The sequence below is a fragment of the Arachis hypogaea genome, chromosome 9, assembly GCF_003086295.3.
Source record: "Arachis hypogaea cultivar Tifrunner chromosome 9, arahy.Tifrunner.gnm2.J5K5, whole genome shotgun sequence".
In the NCBI taxonomy this organism is placed as follows: domain Eukaryota; kingdom Viridiplantae; phylum Streptophyta; class Magnoliopsida; order Fabales; family Fabaceae; genus Arachis; species Arachis hypogaea.
This window is the reverse complement of record NC_092044.1, coordinates 103,969,848-103,988,902: the sequence shown is the minus strand read 5'-3', so window position 1 is coordinate 103,988,902 and position 19,055 is coordinate 103,969,848. Positions and strand designations below refer to the sequence as shown.

Sequence of the window (19,055 nt, the reverse complement as noted above, 5' to 3'; positions counted from 1 at the left end):
TCGGAACAAGACAGCAGGACATTTGAGAACATGTCACAAGTGATAAAAGAATAAAAACTAGTATTTTGTACTGCCTTCGATATGACAAATTAAATATAAGATAGAATATATTTCATTCATCTTTATTTTTTTTATTAAAGATAAAGAGATTTAAATTTACAACTTTTAAATAATTATAGAAAGATTATGTTATTTAAGCTATAATTCATTAGTTTATTTTTATTTTCTTTCTTACAAAAAATTTATGAAAAAAATATAATTAAAAAAATTAATAAAGACACTAAAAAAATAAATTATATTTTTTTATTAATATTTTTGTATTTTTTATAAAAAATATATAAAATACATTAATTTAATATTTTAAAATACAATATTTATATCTGTTTTTATTTATCAAATATAATTTTATATGAAAAAAATTTTAAAGTCAACAGAATTTATTATTTTTTGTTCAATATTTTTAATCATCAATCTAATTACTTTAATCTAATAATTTAATAATATATTTTTAATTTACATTTTTATATATTAATAATTAATTACTAGACAAAGATACTCAATTTTGTTGGTGGTCTAATCTTTTTTATTTTATATTTCTATATACTTATTTTAACATTGTTATTAAAATCAGACCGAACCAACCAGTTCAACCAAAAAATTAATGAACTAAACTTTATATCAGTCTGATATTTGGATCGTGTAAGGCAATGAACTGATGCGAATTAAAAATATATTCAAAATGTTAGAATTACAGCCACTAGACTGCTGTGTTCTTCATTAATATATATGCAAATTATAATATATATAAACATCTTTCATTAAATTACTTCTATTTAATTTATTTTAATTTTAGTTATAAACTCATTTATCCTTAAATTAATTATATTTTTATTTAATAATAATTATAAATTTATTTATTTTTTAATTATATAATATTAATATTATTTTTCAATAAATACTTATAGTATATAATAATATAATGAATATAAATTAATTAATAAATTATTATAATTTAAAAATAATAATTATTTTAATATAAAAACAAAATAAAAATATTTATAATAGAATATAAATAATAAAATATTTATTATTTATATTTTATATTATTTTAAAATAATTTAATATTTTTAAAATATTAATAAAAATATATATTTTAAATTTTAATTTTAAATTTTTAGTTATTTTTACTTTTTATTTATATAGAACCGAATTAATCAGCTCAACACCAATCAGTTCTGACAACTATGCATTTTACTAATTTTAGTGCCCGGTGTTTTTTAACAAAACATAACCATATAGACGGAGAAAGTAAATAGAGTTACAGACTTACAGTACAAATGAATTTTTAAACCTGCCTGCTATGGTACATACAAAAAAGGAAAGTAATAATTACCAGAAATAATAATAAACAAGCTACTCACTCTTTAACCGCCCACAAAATCTGACGCACTCAAAAGTTTCCTTATTCGTGATTTTGTGTAATTATCGTTTACCTTCCTTATTGGTCCAAGTATCGTTTATTCCGGGTTTGGTTTTATTGCATGTGTTTGAGTACTCTCAATTAACCTCGATTTGATAGATTTCACCTTTTAGTTTCAAGGCACCATCCAACATATATAACATGCAAATGTTTATATTAATTATTAAAAAAACATACAATTTTTATTAGATACTTGCTCATATATACAATAATAATAAAAAAATATCAAAGGTCAGCTACTACTGTTTTAGTTTATATTGAGCAGCATTTTTTTTTATCAAAAATCTTATATTTTTAATCTAATAGTTTAGTATTATAATTTTAGCTAATATTTTTAAATATTAATAATTAATTACTGATAAAAAATTATATTAATCTTATTATTGGTAAAAATATATAAAGCTAAAAAAAAGAGAAAATGACATATATGTGGACCCTTTTTCTTTTCAGTTTTCAAAATAAAGCATGCCTCTGGTCCAAAACAAAAAAGCATGCCTTTGTATGCTATGAATAATTATAATATCAATTATATTACACGATGTATACTAAAATTAATTATTAAAATTAGTCATTATCAATATAAAATTATACTAAAATATATATTAAAAAATAAGTTAAATAACTCGTATATATATATATATATATATATATATATAATAACTGATTTTAGTAGTAGATTTTAACTTACAAATAATTTTTTTTGTTATAATATATATATGAGTCCCCTCCTTTTTTATTATACTTCTGATATCATATAGACATATAGTACACTAGATTACAAGCCAGTTGAAGTAAAAATTGAAGGCCTTTACATACTTCTGACATATCATGTAGTACACTATGAGATTGAGAACCGATCAACCTAGTTTGAAATAACTTTCATTAATTACCGTGATATATCCACCTGCTTCTGGGTGCTGCCTTCATAACTGTCCACACATGGTTCGTACTAGCATGAAGCTGCAATGCCCTAGCTAGCCCTCTTCTCCATCAAATTTATTTCTTATTAATTTTGTAGTAATAAGTAGCTAGCTAGGTCCATGCATGTAGCAGCCTTCAATTCTTTTATGATTTACTCTATAGTCTCACTGTTACTTTTTCTTTTTAACAAAAAAGAAAAAAAATTATGAATCATAATATAACCACTTAGTTAAGGAATCTAATAAGATAGGAAAAATTTTAAGTGTACTAAGAATACCGGTATTTCAATTGTTTTAATCGTTTTAATTAATATATATTATATATTTTTTTATAATTCAGATTAACGATTAAAATAATTGGAACACCAGAAACACTGATACACTTAAAACTCTTCTAATAAGATAATCGTTAAATCATACATCTTGAGTTATATTTTACATGTATGGAAATAAAGCAGGCGGGTTAGTTTATTGGGATCAAAATTCTTTAAAGTTAGAAAGTTGATAAACTGATAAACTAATAAACTAAGAAATTTATTATTATTAAATTAAGATAGTGTGACACATAATTCATAGAAGTCACATAATCAATGGTGATTAACTATTTACTTTACCATTTTACAAATTTTTTTACTTTAAAAATCTAAATTCATTTACTGGAACTTTCGGATAATGCTTTTAGTTTCTGGGTACTAAGTGTTCCTTCTATATCCAAGAGTAAACTATGAAAGAATTCTTCAAAATATTTAAAAGTAACAATATTCTTAAAAGATGAAAATAAAAAAGAATACTCTTAAATAACTTAAAATGTGAAAAAAATAATTTAAAAAATATTTTTTTATAAATGATAAATGACTTTTGAATTTGATGATAATAAACTTGTATATTTGATGCTAAATTTTAATTTAAAAACTAATAAAAAGTTCTCTAAAAGATATTATCTATAAAACAGTTTCTAAAGGATTTAAAATATGACAAAAATAACTAACAAATATTATATTTTTTATAAGTGACAAAAAATTTTTGTATTTAGCAAACGACTTATTTATTTGATCCAATCTTTGTACATTTGAATAAATATTTAGAAGATGCGAAAAAAATTGGAACAAAATTTAATTTCTAGATTTTTCTTTTCATTTTTCAAAAAAAATTAGCCATTTACAATAAAAAAATTTAAAAATTCACTTTACATTAAATTATCAAATTTTGAGGATAGAAATATCTTATTTTTCTAACGATGTTTGCAATAAATTCATCAAAACATGATATCTAAATTCTTTTTTTAGAATATATATTTAATATCTAGTTTTTTTTATCTTTTTTTTAATTTTTCAATGATTTATTTGTTGTTAATATCTTTTAGAGTTATTTTTCTCAGTGCCATAAATTTTTAGATACTATTTTGATAATTTATTATTTTTAATTTATGAGAGAATTTAGATAACTATTATATATATATATGAAAGTGAAATTTGATTTCTAATTTTTTTGTTTTTTAAAAAAATTTGGTCATTCACAAAAGAAAATCACAAAAATTTAATTTGTGTAAAATCTACAAATTTTAATGATGAATTAATTAGGCTTGCACAAAAAATCGATTTTCAATTTTCCTTTTGAGAATATATATGTGTGTATGTGTATAATATTTGATTATTTCATCAGTTTAAAATTTTCGGATCGCTTTTAAATTTTAATGTTTTATCATTCAGATATTTAAAGAATATTTTTGTTAACAAATGAGTCTTTCGGAAATATTTTTTATGGTTATCTTTCTATCTATTTTATATGATTGACATCAATTATGTTATGTATTTATAAACAATTAGCCATATTAATAAATCATCAATCAGTATAGAATATATATTAAAAATTTAAAATATAAAATAAATATTAAAAATACATATACACGTATTTTTTGTTGGTGACTATATATATACGTATGTATATATATAAGATAGCTAACTAATTTTTTAGTTTCATATAACACTTTTTAAATAGTACAGAGGACATTTTTAATTACAAGAACATAAAGGGTAAAAACAAAGTACCACAAAAAACCTGCAGTACACACTACACAGTATATTCGAACGAGGGTCACTATCCAACAAATTAAAAAACCACTAGACCCACCTTAGCTTGTACTTCACCTTAGTTCATTAATCAGTGATCTGAAATTCAAGTTTAAATTAAAAAAAAAAAGAAAAGAAAAACCTCCGTCACAGACCTCTACCCTTTTCTTAGAATTTTCAGCCAAGTCAAGCCAGATTTGTCGAGTTTCTAGTTGGATTAACACTTTGTTTGGATGGAGTGAATATGGAAGGAAAGAAATAAATGTGAAGAAAAAAAATGGATGAAAATGTGAATTTTTTGTTATTTGGATGAGAAAAGAAAATAGAATGAAAAAAAAAAAATTGATGTGGGATCTATAAAAATGTTTCTTCTCAAAGATGAGATGAAAATAGAAGAAAAATGTGTAATAAGTATAAAATTATTAATTTATCTTTTGATTAATTAAAAAAATAAAAGATATAAGGATATTAATGTAATTTTTTTCTATTATAATTTTTTTTCTTCTCACTTTTCTTTACATCTAAACAAAAAAAAATTTTTCTTTATTTTTTTTCATCCAGTTTTTCTTTATCCAAACAACACATAAAACAATTCATTTTTCCTTCTATTTTCATTCTTCTCATTTTCTTTCCTCTCATTTTCTTTCCTTCCATTTTCTATTATCTATCCAAACAAAGTGTAAAGATTAGTTTGGATTAAATTAAAAAAGTATATATTTATTTTTTATTTTAAAAAAATTAATAAATAAAAATTATTTTATATTTAAATATATTTTTCTAAAAAAAATGTATCCAAATATATTTAAAACTTAATAAAAATATTTTTATATAAAAAAAATTACTTTTGTTTTTCTCCTAAATAAACCAATAGAAACTAACACTAAATCTAAATGTCTAATAATAAGACTCAAATGTCGGTGGTTCAATCAAACAAAAACTAATCACTTGCAAGTATCATGTCTAAATCCAAGACAAGGGAAGAAAAAATAAATAATTTGAGTATGCTAATTTCTTAACATTATCAATATCAACAAATCAATTTGGGTTGATTTAGTAGTTAAATTTATTAATTCGTTTAATTAAATATCGAGGGTTCGAATTTCAGTTTGTTTATGTAGCAATTTATTGATCAACGACAAACTCTTAAATAGAGTTGAGATTCGCGACGGATCAATCTATGACCTATCGAGTTAGAAAATACCATAAAAAAATTATTATCATTTAATTATGTGCTGTCACAGTTAATTGTTATAATCAATGTTTTCTCCTATTTTTTGACTTAGAATTTTCTCTAGTACTATTTAAAAAGTCATTCGAATTCTTAAATATAATTAATTAATAATATAAAATAATTGTATACTATCATTAAATATTAAAGTACGTACTCATTAAACTCAAAACAATATATTCATGTTGGACCAAGCTAAGTCACCACTCACCAATGATATATACTCACAATTACTTTCTTAACTAGATCGAGCCCGGTAATTCTAAGCCCAAACATAGCCCGGTTTAATTATTAGGTCAATAGTTGTATTTGGTTTCAGGTCGAACCGAGCCGGGTTTATCGACCTCTAATATACTCAACAACTTAGGCACAAACCGGCTTCTATAAATTGTGTGAGAGTTATGTATATCCCACATATATATCAAAAGTTCATCGTGATGAATATCTTTCTTGTGCCATTTTTATTTGCCTTGTTAGTTCTTTTTATTATGTTTTCAAACTCCCCCACCACTCTCATTCAAGAAACCTCTCATCATAATATTCCACTTTCATTGTGGTGGCTAACCACATTTCACCTTATTATTATCATCATCATCATTATTATTATGAACCCTAAAAGAAGAAGACACGTTTATCTACTGGATTTTGCATGCTACAAACCTAACCCGAAATGCATGTGCACTAAAGACATGTTCCTTGAGTGCCTAAAGTCCACAGGCAGATTCCCAGATGAGAGCTTGGATTTTCAAAGGAAGATTTTAGATAAGTCCGGCCTCGGCCAGAGGACTCACATGCCGGAGGCTTTATTGGAGATCCCCCCAAACATTTGCTTAGCGGAGGCGGCGAAAGAGACAGAATCGGTGATGGTTGGCGCCATTGATGAGGTTTTGAGGAAGACAAAAGTGAAGGCAGAGGAGATAGGGATAATTGTAACAAATTGTAGCTTGTTGAACACAACACCATCTTTGAGTTCAATGGTTGTGAACCATTATAGGCTTAAGGATGACATTTTGAGTTATAATCTAAGTGGCATGGGTTGTAGTGCTGGACTTGTAGCCATTGATCTCGCCAAAAGACTCTTACAGGTACATCAATTTCAACATACTTGTAAAATAAATAATCAGTGCAACTAGGTATTTTTTTAAAAATTATTATATTATTCAATTTTAAAAAAATTAAAAAATAAATAACTTCTTATAAAAGTGAATATTTAAATTAATTAAATAATATTATTTAAATTAAAAACTAAAAATTTAAAAGATAAGAAGTATTTCTCTAAAATAAAATCTCTTTTTTATTGTTGTTATTATTATTTTTGAATTTTGTTTTGTCTCTATTCTCGAGTTAACCGTTTATTAATACTATATTGAGAGAAAAAAAAATATTCTGTGTATATCAAAATTAATTATTATATATTTTTATATAAATTTATGTATTCAATTTATTTTTAAAATATATTTAATATATTTTATATTAATATTTAATTTTAATATTTAATTTTAATTTATATTTATCAACTAACAGCTAACATGGTTGACTAACAAATTAGAAACTACAAATAAAAAATGAGGTTTATTTTCTTTAATTTGCTATGCATGGACTACTAATGGGCTTAACTTGACTATACGTTTCATAATAGAGTAAACTATATACATAATATGATATGCTGTGACCTATGTGACTTCGAGAAAGTGTACTATGCTTTATGTATGCTAGGGCGGAGGAGCTAGGATCAATTTTAGAGAGGGACCAAAATTTAATTTCATAATATAAATGAGAATAAAATAAATATTTTAAAAAAAATTAAATTAAAATTTATATATAATTTATAAAAGAAATTTAAAACTTGGGAGGGACCATTGTCCCCTCTTTTGTGACAGGCGGAGTGCCTAATTTTATTTATAAAGTAAATATCATTATTTCAAGGTTAAATATAATAAGATTTTTGATCGCCTTAAAATTAAATATGAGTAATTTATGATGGTATATAATTCATGAGAAAGTATACAGAGTCAATAGAATATTTGTATAATATGCATAATAGAGGTTTAGGGAGTATTAGAGATATAATCATTAGTGTTATCTTTTCTTATCAGTTGAAGTTTTTAGGATGAGTGATATCATGATATGGTATTAAAACTTTAGATCTAAAAAGTTAAGAATTCGATTCTTGATGGACACCATTAGCTCCCTAGCGGTACTCAATTAAAAATTTATCACTATTCACCAATTAATCAATTAGATTTAGTATAAAAGTCAATTATTAATTTGGTTTATTTTTACCAAAGAAAAAGTTTAAAATTATAATTTTTAATAAAATTATTTTTAAAATATATATTTTATAATATTCATTATTCAGTTAAGTTTTAATTGAATCATTAGTATGTATAAAGGACACCACTCATATAAAAATTGCAAAAATAATTTTTTTTAAAATTGTTTATTAGGTTACAGTAAAAAAATAAATTTTAAAAAATATAAATTAATAATAAAAAAATAAATTATAAATAAAATTAAAGATTTAAGAAAAAAATAATTATATTAATAATTCTAACTAATATTAATTCAAACAATACTAAATTTTTTGAATTTATACAAAATAATATTTTTTAAAATCTCAATTTCACAATAAATTTTATACTTTTATTCAAAAAATTCAAAAATAAATAAGAATTATTGGACTAAAAATAGAACAATTAACAATAAGAATTAATAAATTAAAATATAAATCTTTAAAAATCAAAGAAAAATATTAAAAAATCATAAAAAATTGTAAAATTTGCAAAATGAAAAAAGTATCAAAATAATAATACAATGACAACAGAAAAATAATATTATAAAATTATAAAAAATAATAAAATATAAATTTTAAAGAAATTAAAAAATTTAATATTAAAGTCAAAATCACAATTTTAAAAACATAATATCACTATTTAATAAAAATAACACTTTTAATTTATATCACACGTCAAAAATTTAATATACGACAATTTATTCAATAAACGAAATTAAATAAAGACGTTTTAAAACGTTTGTCTAAGTATAAATGGTGTCTAACCTATTATTTCAAATGAATGTATATATAGGTTCATCCCAATTCCTATGCCTTAGTGATCAGCACCGAAAACATCAATGGAGGTTCATACACAGGAAACAACCGTTCGATGCTACTCTCTAATTGCCTCTTTCGAATGGGTGGTGCTGCAGTCTTACTCTCAAACCTCAACTCTGATTCTAATCGTTCCAAGTATTATCTCAAACACATTGTTAGAACACACAAAGGTTCTCAAGACTATTGCTACAACAGTGTAATGCAAAAAGAGGATGATGATAACATAACCGGTGTTGCACTCTCCAAAGATATTATGAGTTCTGCTGGACAAGCCCTTAAAGCTAATATCTCAACTCTTGGAATTTATGTTTTGCCCCGAATGGAACAACTCAAGTTTCTTTTAAATTTAATTGCAAGAAAGTCCTTCAAGAAAATGGTTATTAAGTGTTACACTCCTGATTTTAAGTTAGCTTTTGAGCACTTTTGTATTCACACCGGTGGAAAAGCGGTTCAAGATGAAATGCAAAAAACGCTTGAACTAAGTGATTGGCATATGGAACCTTCTAGAATGTCTCTATATAGATATGGGAATACCTCAAGCAGTTCAGTTTGGTATGAGCTGGCATATTGTGAAGCCAAAGGAAGGATTAAAAAAGGAAATCGCATTTGGCAAATTGCGTTTGGATCTGGATTCAAGTGTAATAGTGCTGTTTGGTGTGCACTTAGAACTATTGATCCAAAACATGAGAAAAATTTGTGGACAAATGAGATTAATGAATTTCCTACCGATACTGAAAACTAGGGGAAATAATAAACATTTTAGTTTTTTTTTTTTCCCTTAAAGAAGAGTTTTAGTTTCTCTAGCTATGAGATTAATTTATAATGTGTCGGTTTGATTGTTTGTTAGTTCTCTTTTGGGAGGCAATGATTGGTATAATAAGTTTTTCACTGCTTTTATTGAGAGTTAATTATCAAGAGATCATTTATATATGAATAGTCTTTTTTTTGAATCGCTTATATTTATCTTAATTTATTTCTCAAACATTTAAAAATTTGAGAATTGAAGTGACTTTGTGAGGATAAAGAGCGTTAATTATTATGATTTTTATCTGTGATTTTTTTTCAGTAATTTGTTACACATTTATCAATCGAAAAAAAATTGTAAAACTTTTACAACTAATTTTATAGCATAAGACGATAAATATTACATACTTATATTACAAATTTCTGCTGTAAAAAAAATTTTCATACAAATATTCGCAGCAAAATTTATAGATAATTTGGCAACATGTTTGGACATTGTCATATTCACGATCACAGCAACAAAATTTGCGAATTTAATTGCAAATTTTTATTACGAAATTAGCTGCAAATCCCAGTCTTATTATGTGGATTTCGTTAAAAACAGGCAAGTTGTTGTGAATTTAGATGCAAAGTGTTTGCTATAGATGTTCTTAAAAAATTTTATTTCTTGTCATGTTTTTCTACCAATTTGTTTCCTACAAATTTAGCTGTGAATAAACTTTTTTTTTACAAATTTTGTTGCGAATTGCATTGCTGCAAATTTGCTACAAAAATTTTATTAAAGAATTAGCTGCAAATTTCGTTATTATGGTTTTAACTACAAATTTTTATTGCAAAGTTAGTTGTGAGTTTTAATTTTTATAAATTTTGCTGTAAAAATTTCTTACAAAATTAGTCACAAATTTTATTTTATGCAAATTTTGCTACAAATTTTGTTATTGCGCAGGGTTATATGTGAATTTAGTTTTCTGTAAATTTTACTTCAAATGTTGTTGAAATGGCATATTTTATTGAGTAAACAGTCAAATTAATTCTTAAAAAGATTATTCATTTTTTAAATTAGTCATTTGAAAGATTTATTTAATCAAATTCACCATTTGAATATTTTAAATTAGTCATGTTAGTCCTTTTATTACTTTATTTGTTAATTGTGTCAAAATTTATTAACGTGACATGTTAAGTGATGTTCCAACACATACCTAAAAATCTTAATTAATTATTAATATGATTACTTTATGAAATTAGATCAAATTAACCTCAAATTGAGGGATTCTAATGTCTTTAAGTTCTTCCTTCAATTAGGTTTTGATTTGATCTAATTTTACAAATTAATAATATTAATAGTCAATTAAAATTTGTAAATGTGTATTGAAGTATCATTTAATTAGTCACATTAGTCAATTTTAATACGATCAATAAATAAAATGACAAAAAATTAACATAACTAATTTAAAATATTTAAAATAATCAATTTAATTAAAAAAATTTTAAAAACTAATTTAAAAAATAAATAATCTTTTAAGAAATAATTTGATAATTTACTCTATTTTACTGCAAAAACTTCATTTCATTGTTTATCGGGCCTATTAACTTGTTACGAAGTTTGCAAGAAAAAAAGTTTAAAAAACTTACGGAACAGTACTAAAGCAACTTAACAACATAACCCAGCAATAACAACAGTCGAAAGATAAAAATTATAATCAAATCTAAAATAAAAAAATTGGTAAAATAATAAAATAAGACTTTTATCCTCTTTAAATTAAAATAATAAGACTTACAGTAAAAATTATAAATTTAAAAATAATTAAAATATAATATTTTATCACTTTACCTATCTTTTAAAAAAATATGATTCCTAAACGGATATATAAAAAATGGTCATTAATATAAAATAATTAAATAAGGTTATGCATTTTCTCAATGCTAAACATGAGGTCACCACACTCATCAACATTCCAACCTTCTAATGCACGCAATATTCCCGTGATGCGGCATGCACTTATCACTTCTTTTTTTTGGTAGCCAATTCTGTATCATAATAACAAAACTATTATTTTTTTACATTTTAGTGTTAAAGAATTGTGGGTTATAGGATGGAGTAGAATAGATTTAGAGTTTTTATTGGAGGAGAAAATTGTTTTAATGGGAGATGGAATTAGTTTATCAACTTCATAAAAAATTAAGACTAATGAATCTATCAGCTGGCAAAGAGGATAATATTGTGTGAAAATTTGATAATAAAGGTATTTTCTCTACTAATTCGTTTCTGCAACTATTACAATCGGAGACTCTCTCGAAAAAGATTACGAGCTACAGTTTCACTAGATCAATTTGGGAAGGATTGGTACCTTCGAGAATTGAGCTTTTTGCCTTGTTCGTTCTGATTGGCAGGGTAAACACTAAAGAGAGGTTGAGCAGACTAGGCGTGCTTCATCAAAATGATAGTTTATGTGTCATGTGTAAAAAGAAAACGGAATCTGTGCATCATTTATTCCTTGTTTGTGAGTTTACGTGACAAGTATGGAGCGTTTGACTCATACGCTTTCATAGACCGTGGGCGGTCTCAGAAATTATGAAAGGACTATTTGAGAGTTGGCTTGGCATACATAACAGAAAGGAGGAGCGGTTGTTATTAGTTAGTTTCTTTGCAGTGATTTGGAATATCTGGATTGAGAGAAATGACAGAATCTTCAATAATAGAGTAGCAGGTGTTAAGCACATACAAGAAAGGATATTTTTGAGCTACAAGGAGTAGTTTAGTATTGATCATTTTGGTTGTTGATGGCTCTGTCAGAAATGACCGAAAATTATCCTTTTATGTTCTATTTTATGTTATGTTTCTTTCTTACTCCATTTTTATGTGTTGAGTTTTCTTTATTTCAAATAAAAAAGTATAATGGATAATTTTATCGCCTATTATATCAAAATGAAGTCATATTAACATGTAAATATCCAATTAAAAGATCGGACAATATAAAACTCTTTTATACAAAAATAAAAAATATGGTAAAAAGTTTTGAATAGAATACTTTACAAAAATCAAAATTCATGAAAGTAGAGGGAGCTATCATGGAAGATGTGGTATGGTAGAACCGTAGAAGCAATCTTTACGCAGCTTTTTTGGAGAAAATTGGAAAAAAAGGTATGAACAATATTTTTTTAGTGCCATATTTTGTTTAGCCTCGTTAATTTGATCCCCTACTAGCCATATCTAGAAAAAATATAATACATAAAAATTATGAATAATGATGAAAGGGGCAAATAATATATATATAAAAGGTTAATTATCTTAGGGTTTAATGGTTTATCTATCATGTTACTAATGAAAAACTGTATATAGAAAAAATACAAAGTTTAAATTTTAATATATTTTTTATTTATTAAAATAAAAAATTTAAGAATTTTTATTAACAGTAATTTTAATATTTATCTTAAAGATACATGTTAATTAAATCCTATTAGTTAGAAGTACCTTTGCATCAGTACAGGATCTCAGCGGAATCCAGTTCTTTTTGGAGTCAGTGTGGAGCTTTGATTGAAGAATATCATAATCCTTTGTACATTGTTGTAAGTTGTAACCTGAAAGGATTTCATTTATAATGTGGAAGCACATATATACAAGTAATGTTATTGATATAGTTTTTCTTTTTTGGTATTATCACATAACCCTTGTGAAACAAATAAAAAAGCCTCCATCTTTGGACATTAAATAAAAAAATGTAGATATCAGGGTGGACACAAAATGGGCACACCCGTTGGGCCGTTCCACTTAATTATGATTTTTTATGAGTATAGTGCATATTGTAATTTAAAAAATATTTGGCCCATCTAAGAATTGGATGAGCTTAGCTTGGCCGGTTACACAAATTCAGTTGCTCTGTATGATGCAGTGGACATTGGACACAACAGGATACGAGACATGTAAATACATGAATTTTAAATTTTTATAAGATATATGAATATAATATTTATAAAATATAAAATTTATTTAAATAAATTATAATGATATTTTGATATTTTATTGATATTAAAATATAAATTAATTTTTTAATTATTTTTAATGTCTCTTTTACAATATTAAATAGATTCTCACTTACAAATTTTATTCCGTCATAATATAATTTTAATATAATTTTATCATCAATTTTATTTTATTTTTTACTCACATTAAAAACACCCAACCTCACTGTAATTTTTCGAAATAAAGAAAGAGAGTATGAGGAGAGTTCTAAAGAGCTGAGGGACAAATAAAAAGAGAGTTCTGCCAAGTGATTTAAGCGGTATATACACACAGATAAATCAGATGCTCCGATTTGCTTTTAACCATTTCAACTTTTTTTTAATAATACAAATCAAATAGTTTGATTTGGGTTTTCTCAAAATAAAAAAACTTAAAAACACTAAAATCGACTTACCTATTTTAGTGTTTTAGAATTTAAAAATTTCTTGCACTAAACATATTCGTTTTCTTACTTCCGACACTTAATTAAACGGATTAATAAATTAACTACTAGACCAATCAAACTTAGTTATAGAAATTAGATTTTGATATAATAATTTTACTCAAAGTAGATTTTTTTTTGATAATATAACAGGCCCAAAAAAGGATGCATTTTATAAGACAGTTAAATCTAGAGTTACTGCAGCTGAGGCTTGGTACAGATGGAAGATTTCTACGCCTTTCATCAAACTGCACCCGGGTTCAAATCCCAGCTGAGGCTTCTTCTTAGGATTGGGGGCTGTCCAATCCACTTGACCAAAAAAAAAAAAAATCTAGAGTTACTAACCTGTTGATCCATGATTTCATTCTAGAAACTGCCAAATCTATAACGAAAAATTTGAGCATCACGCTAGAAGAGTTGTGGTGGTCTAATTGAGAATTATAGTTGTGGTGGAAAAAAAAAAAGAGGGGGGGGGGGGGGTGTTTCATGAATCAGAGACTAAAAGTGCATCCCAAATAAGGTCCATATCCAATGATGGCATTCTGCTCAATTGAACACCTTCCACATCCAAAACTTGATGATGAGAAAGTGAGCCACTTTTGCTTCTCTCATTTTCCTCTAACTGCAACTCCATTATGCTTGATGATGAACCCTTATTGCCATTATTTTTGCATGCTGAAACTGCTGATGGTGGTGAATCATCATAATTGTTGTTGCTGCTATTGTTATTGTTATTGTTATTGGGATTCTTCTTATGCAGATGAACTGTTTGTAGTTTTGCCTCAACGAGTGCTGAAATGGTTCCATTCAGAGAATTGGCCTTGATCACATGCTTCAATTCAGGGAAATTCAACTGTGCATAATCTCCTCTTAGTATATATGCTGCAGTATCATATGCAATGGCTGCATCTTCAGCTGTATCAAATGTTCCTAACCATACCCTTGTCCTGTTTCTTGGTAATCTTATCTCAGCAACCCATTTTCCCCAGTGTCTTTGTCTCACCCCTTTGAAAAGCTTGTTGTTGTTGTTGACTCTTCCACCTCCGCCGCTGCACTTAAGAGGTTGTGTCCTTGTGCTCAACCAATTGTGGTGGTCACTGAAAGACTTGGATCTCCTCATGTTTGATAGATTCTTGGTGATTTTGTGTGGATCGGCGGTGGTTGTTTGGCACTGAGTTTGGCGGAGTGGCGACAATGGAAATGTGGAGTTTGAAGATTTTGATGACATGGATTCACCACTTTTTAGATGCGAGGATGATGAGTAGAGCATGGAAGTTTCCTGCAAGAACAAGGTCAAGTTTGGAAATTTGTGTGACGAAGGAGGAGAAATCAAAGAAGGTGGTGAGGCATCAGAAGAAGAGGGTGCTATGGTTAATGCTGGCAGAGTCTCCAATAGATTCAGAGGGTTGTTATTGAATTTTTGAAAGGTATGGTTTTTCTCTTGCCCATTTCTTGTGTCTTCATTGCCATGGAAACTTGAAGGGACATGGCCAATCAAAGTGGCATCATAGGGTGGTAACTCTTCTTTCATTGAATGTGAACATAAAAGAAGCCTTTCAGGTGATTCCATTGAATAGTTTGCATGAACATGATGAGAAGCAGTAAGAGAGTGATGAGAACTTCTTATGGTTGCATTGTCGTTGTCCAAAAACTTTGATTCCATTGCCGTTTCTTGCAAACAAGTTGGCAATTCCTTTTGTGTGAAGATTTCTATCTTTGGAAATGTATCCTTCATATATAGATAGATCCTTAAGACAGTTAAATCAGAGATAAAAAATACTGACAGATAGAAATGATTCATATGCAATAGAGGCAATATATATAACTCTTCTTTTCAGTTATATAATATTTGAATTATAAATTATGTCAAATTTCCAAAATAAATTATATTATGAAACATAGAGTGAGTACTAAATATATTTTGGACATAAAAAATATTATGTATACACTAAAAATCAATCAACTATGTATTTATGTATGAATATATGTATTGTTTCATGTACTTTTAATGCATATTTTATATTTCAACAATATATTTTTTATACAAATAACTAATTTATTATGTACACTAACATGATTATTTTGACGAGTAAAATACCAAAATGATACCCACAAATTCATGTCGCTGACAAAAATAACCCAAAAGATGATAACGACAAATAAATCTCCAAAATATTTAAAAATGCGACAAAAAGAACTAGATATTAAATATATATTCCAAAAAAAATTTTAGAAATCAGATTTCAATGCAATTTTTTGTAAGTATTATTAGAAAAATAAGATTTTTACATCATTAAAATTTGGTAATTTTATGTTAAGTAAATGTTTTTAAATTTTTTTATTGCGAATGACACATTTTTTTGAAAAATAAAAAAAAAACTCTAGAGATCAAATTTTGATGCAAAATTTTTTGGTATACCTTTTAAATATTTGTTCAAGTGTTATTACAAAAATTCAGATCAAATAAAAAAATTATTTGCTAAATATAAACATTTTTTTTACTTATAAAAAAAATAATATTTATTGATCATTTTTGTCACATTTTTAAATTATTCAAAATCTATTTTATTAACAACGTCTTTTAGATAATTTTTTGTCAGTGTCTAAACTTTTTTATACCAAATCGGTAGTTAATTCTTATTTTCACATATATCATGTTACTGTTTATTATAATAATAAAAGAACCACTTTCTGATTTTCATTATTAGGAATTTTTGTGGCTTAAACAGATCTATTTACTTCTTTATAGTAAGGATTCCATTTCCTCCTAAAAAATTCTTGTTTTTGCTTGCATGCCATACCCTACTTTCCCTTCACAACCAATTGGAATCATACAGCTCAGGTTTTTTAGATTAGCTGATTCACAAGGTGCAAAGCATATGAATAGAGAATTTGACATTCATTTCATGGCAACAAATTTCCTTAATCTAAGAACCCTTTTATATTCATGCTTTTGTTATTAATGTGAGGCATTATCTTTAAATTTTTTTCCCTTATTAATAACCAATCATGTGATAATCTAAAACCCCCACATGCTATATTATTCTTCTCTTCACCATGTTAATGCACTTTAAATTTTTAATGCTGACAACCATCGACACACTTTGTTCTTTTGCTACTCATACATTTTATAGACACACAGCATTATTGGAAGAAACTGTAAATTTAAAAATAAAAGATAATTTATCCACTAATTAATTTAAATGTGTCACAACTACTAATCACAAGGTGAGGTGGCAAACTTCATATTTTTCTCCCTTAAAAGGTATTAATTTTGGAAAACTTAGCGGTGCAGGTAACAAAGGTTTATTATCTATATTATCATGTACATGATTATTATATTATTAAGGATTTAATTTCAATATCCTTAGTAATGCTTTGATGAAGTCATTGGTACCTTTTTATAGTTCTTATTTTAAATGAATGGCCAAGAAAGCATTAACACAGCAAAGTTATGCACTTTTGGTATTATAAATACTATTATTTATTATCTGGGAGAGCACTTTGAGTGTCTTTTGATTAGGGCTTAAAGGCACTGAAATTGTCTCATTAGATGTTAGATGGGAAACTGTACTGAAAATCATGGCAGAGTCGACCCCCCAATTTGAGGCTATAATGATTAGAAATTTAATCATAATTTTGATTCATTGCTCTTGTTTCAAGCCATATCATTTATTTCATGCCACATGACATTACCACTCTATGGAAGTAACCCCATTAATTTTATTTTTTTTTAGAGAAGTTAGAAGATAAGTAAAATTTATTGTTTTTGAGTAACAGTTGACTATCAATATTTAAAAATATATACTAAAAATATGTTATTAAAACTATTAGACTAAAAAAATATTACAAAAAATAATAAATTTGGTTAGTTTTCTAATATTCTTCTTATTTTTTTTATTAACTACTTATGTTTTTATGAATTTTGAAATAATAACTTAAAAATTTAAGATCAGTAGTTATATTTTTGTTAATGCAATAACACAAAATATTTTAGAGTAAAGTATCGTTTTTGTATTCAATATTTGGGGTAAGTCTTATTTGTATCTCTAACGTTTAAATAGTCTTATTTGTATCCATAACATTTATAAAAGTGATTTAATATTATCCTACTGTCAATTATACTAACAGATCAAATTGTATTTTTCAATTATTCTCACTTAGATGTATTTATTTTTAATTAGGTCTCATTTGGATGTGTTCGATTTTAATATGGTACCTACTGTTTATGTTTAGGTTCAATTATGTCTCTAGAAAAGTAAATTATATAAATATGGTAGGGATTAGTTTCAACTTTTAATGAATTGTTTTTCGAAGTGGATCATCGGTTCTATCTTAAACATTTGTCTTTTAACTTCAAGAAGAGATTTTTAAAACTCTAACTAAAACTCATGATATGTAATTGACGGCAGCATAACATCGAATCACTTTTGTAAATATTATGGATACAAATAGGACTTATCCCAAACGTTAGAGACAAAAACGATACTTTACTCATATTTTTATATACAATTTTTTTTATATTTACAATTGTATACCAGAATATCTCTATGTACATTATTATGGGGGCAAGTCCCTACTACCATTTAAATTTTTTTTGAGTAGTATATGATAATAATATTTATTTGTCTCTATTAAATTATTGAATTTTACCCGAACAATAATTTTTACTCAAGTTTTAGTATTTAATAGTCAATTTAAGAATTTTATATTAGATGTCTATTAGAATGATCAATTCTTAATTTAAATGAGATTGATATTCTTTTTTAGAAATTCACTCAAAAGAATATTATTTATCTTCTTTTGAAATTAACTTTAATTTTTGTCTGTAATAACTGCATTAATTAAAAAAACTTTTTCAACTATGAATATGAATAAGAATTGGTTTCTAATAATATAAGAAGTGAATTTTTAAATGATTATTTAGTGATATATATAAAAAAATATTTTAATTATATTTTTAAAAAAAATTACTCAATTTTTTAAAATATAAAACTTAAAAAATAAAATTTTAAATTATATATTATTATTTAAATTACTATTTTAATATTTTAATTTGT

General features: G+C 25.5%; 2 protein-coding genes across 2 annotated transcripts; one reads left to right on the top strand and one right to left on the bottom strand.

Moving 5' to 3' along the window:
• Positions 1 to 6,148: 6,148 nt before the first annotated feature.
• Positions 6,149 to 9,551, top strand: LOC112709405 (3-ketoacyl-CoA synthase 2-like). The gene is made up of 2 exons (XM_025761292.3): positions 6,149 to 6,782; positions 8,784 to 9,551. Exons 1-2 carry the CDS (start codon positions 6,186 to 6,188, stop codon positions 9,549 to 9,551), a joined length of 1,365 nt encoding a protein of 454 aa, XP_025617077.2. The 5' UTR covers positions 6,149 to 6,185.
• Positions 9,552 to 14,300: 4,749 nt separating this feature from the next.
• LOC112711413 (ethylene-responsive transcription factor ERF062) lies at positions 14,301 to 15,904 on the bottom strand. Its single transcript, XM_025764065.3, has one exon. The coding sequence runs from the start codon at positions 15,794 to 15,796 to the stop codon at positions 14,480 to 14,482; it is 1,317 nt and encodes a 438-aa protein (XP_025619850.1). The 5' UTR covers positions 15,797 to 15,904; the 3' UTR covers positions 14,301 to 14,479.
• Positions 15,905 to 19,055: the final 3,151 nt, after the last annotated feature.

Bases quoted from the DNA above. Each gene is read 5' to 3' on its own strand.
- LOC112711413 (XM_025764065.3), bottom strand. From the start codon at position 15,796: ATGAATCATTTCTATCTGTCAGTATTTTTTATCTCTGATTTAACTGTC.
- LOC112709405 (XM_025761292.3), top strand. From the start codon at position 6,186: ATGTTTTCAAACTCCCCCACCACTCTCATTCAAGAAACCTCTCATCAT. The intron at 6,783-8,783 runs GTACATCAATTT...ATGTATATATAG, and splicing joins TCGCCAAAAGACTCTTACAG to GTTCATCCCAATTCCTATGC.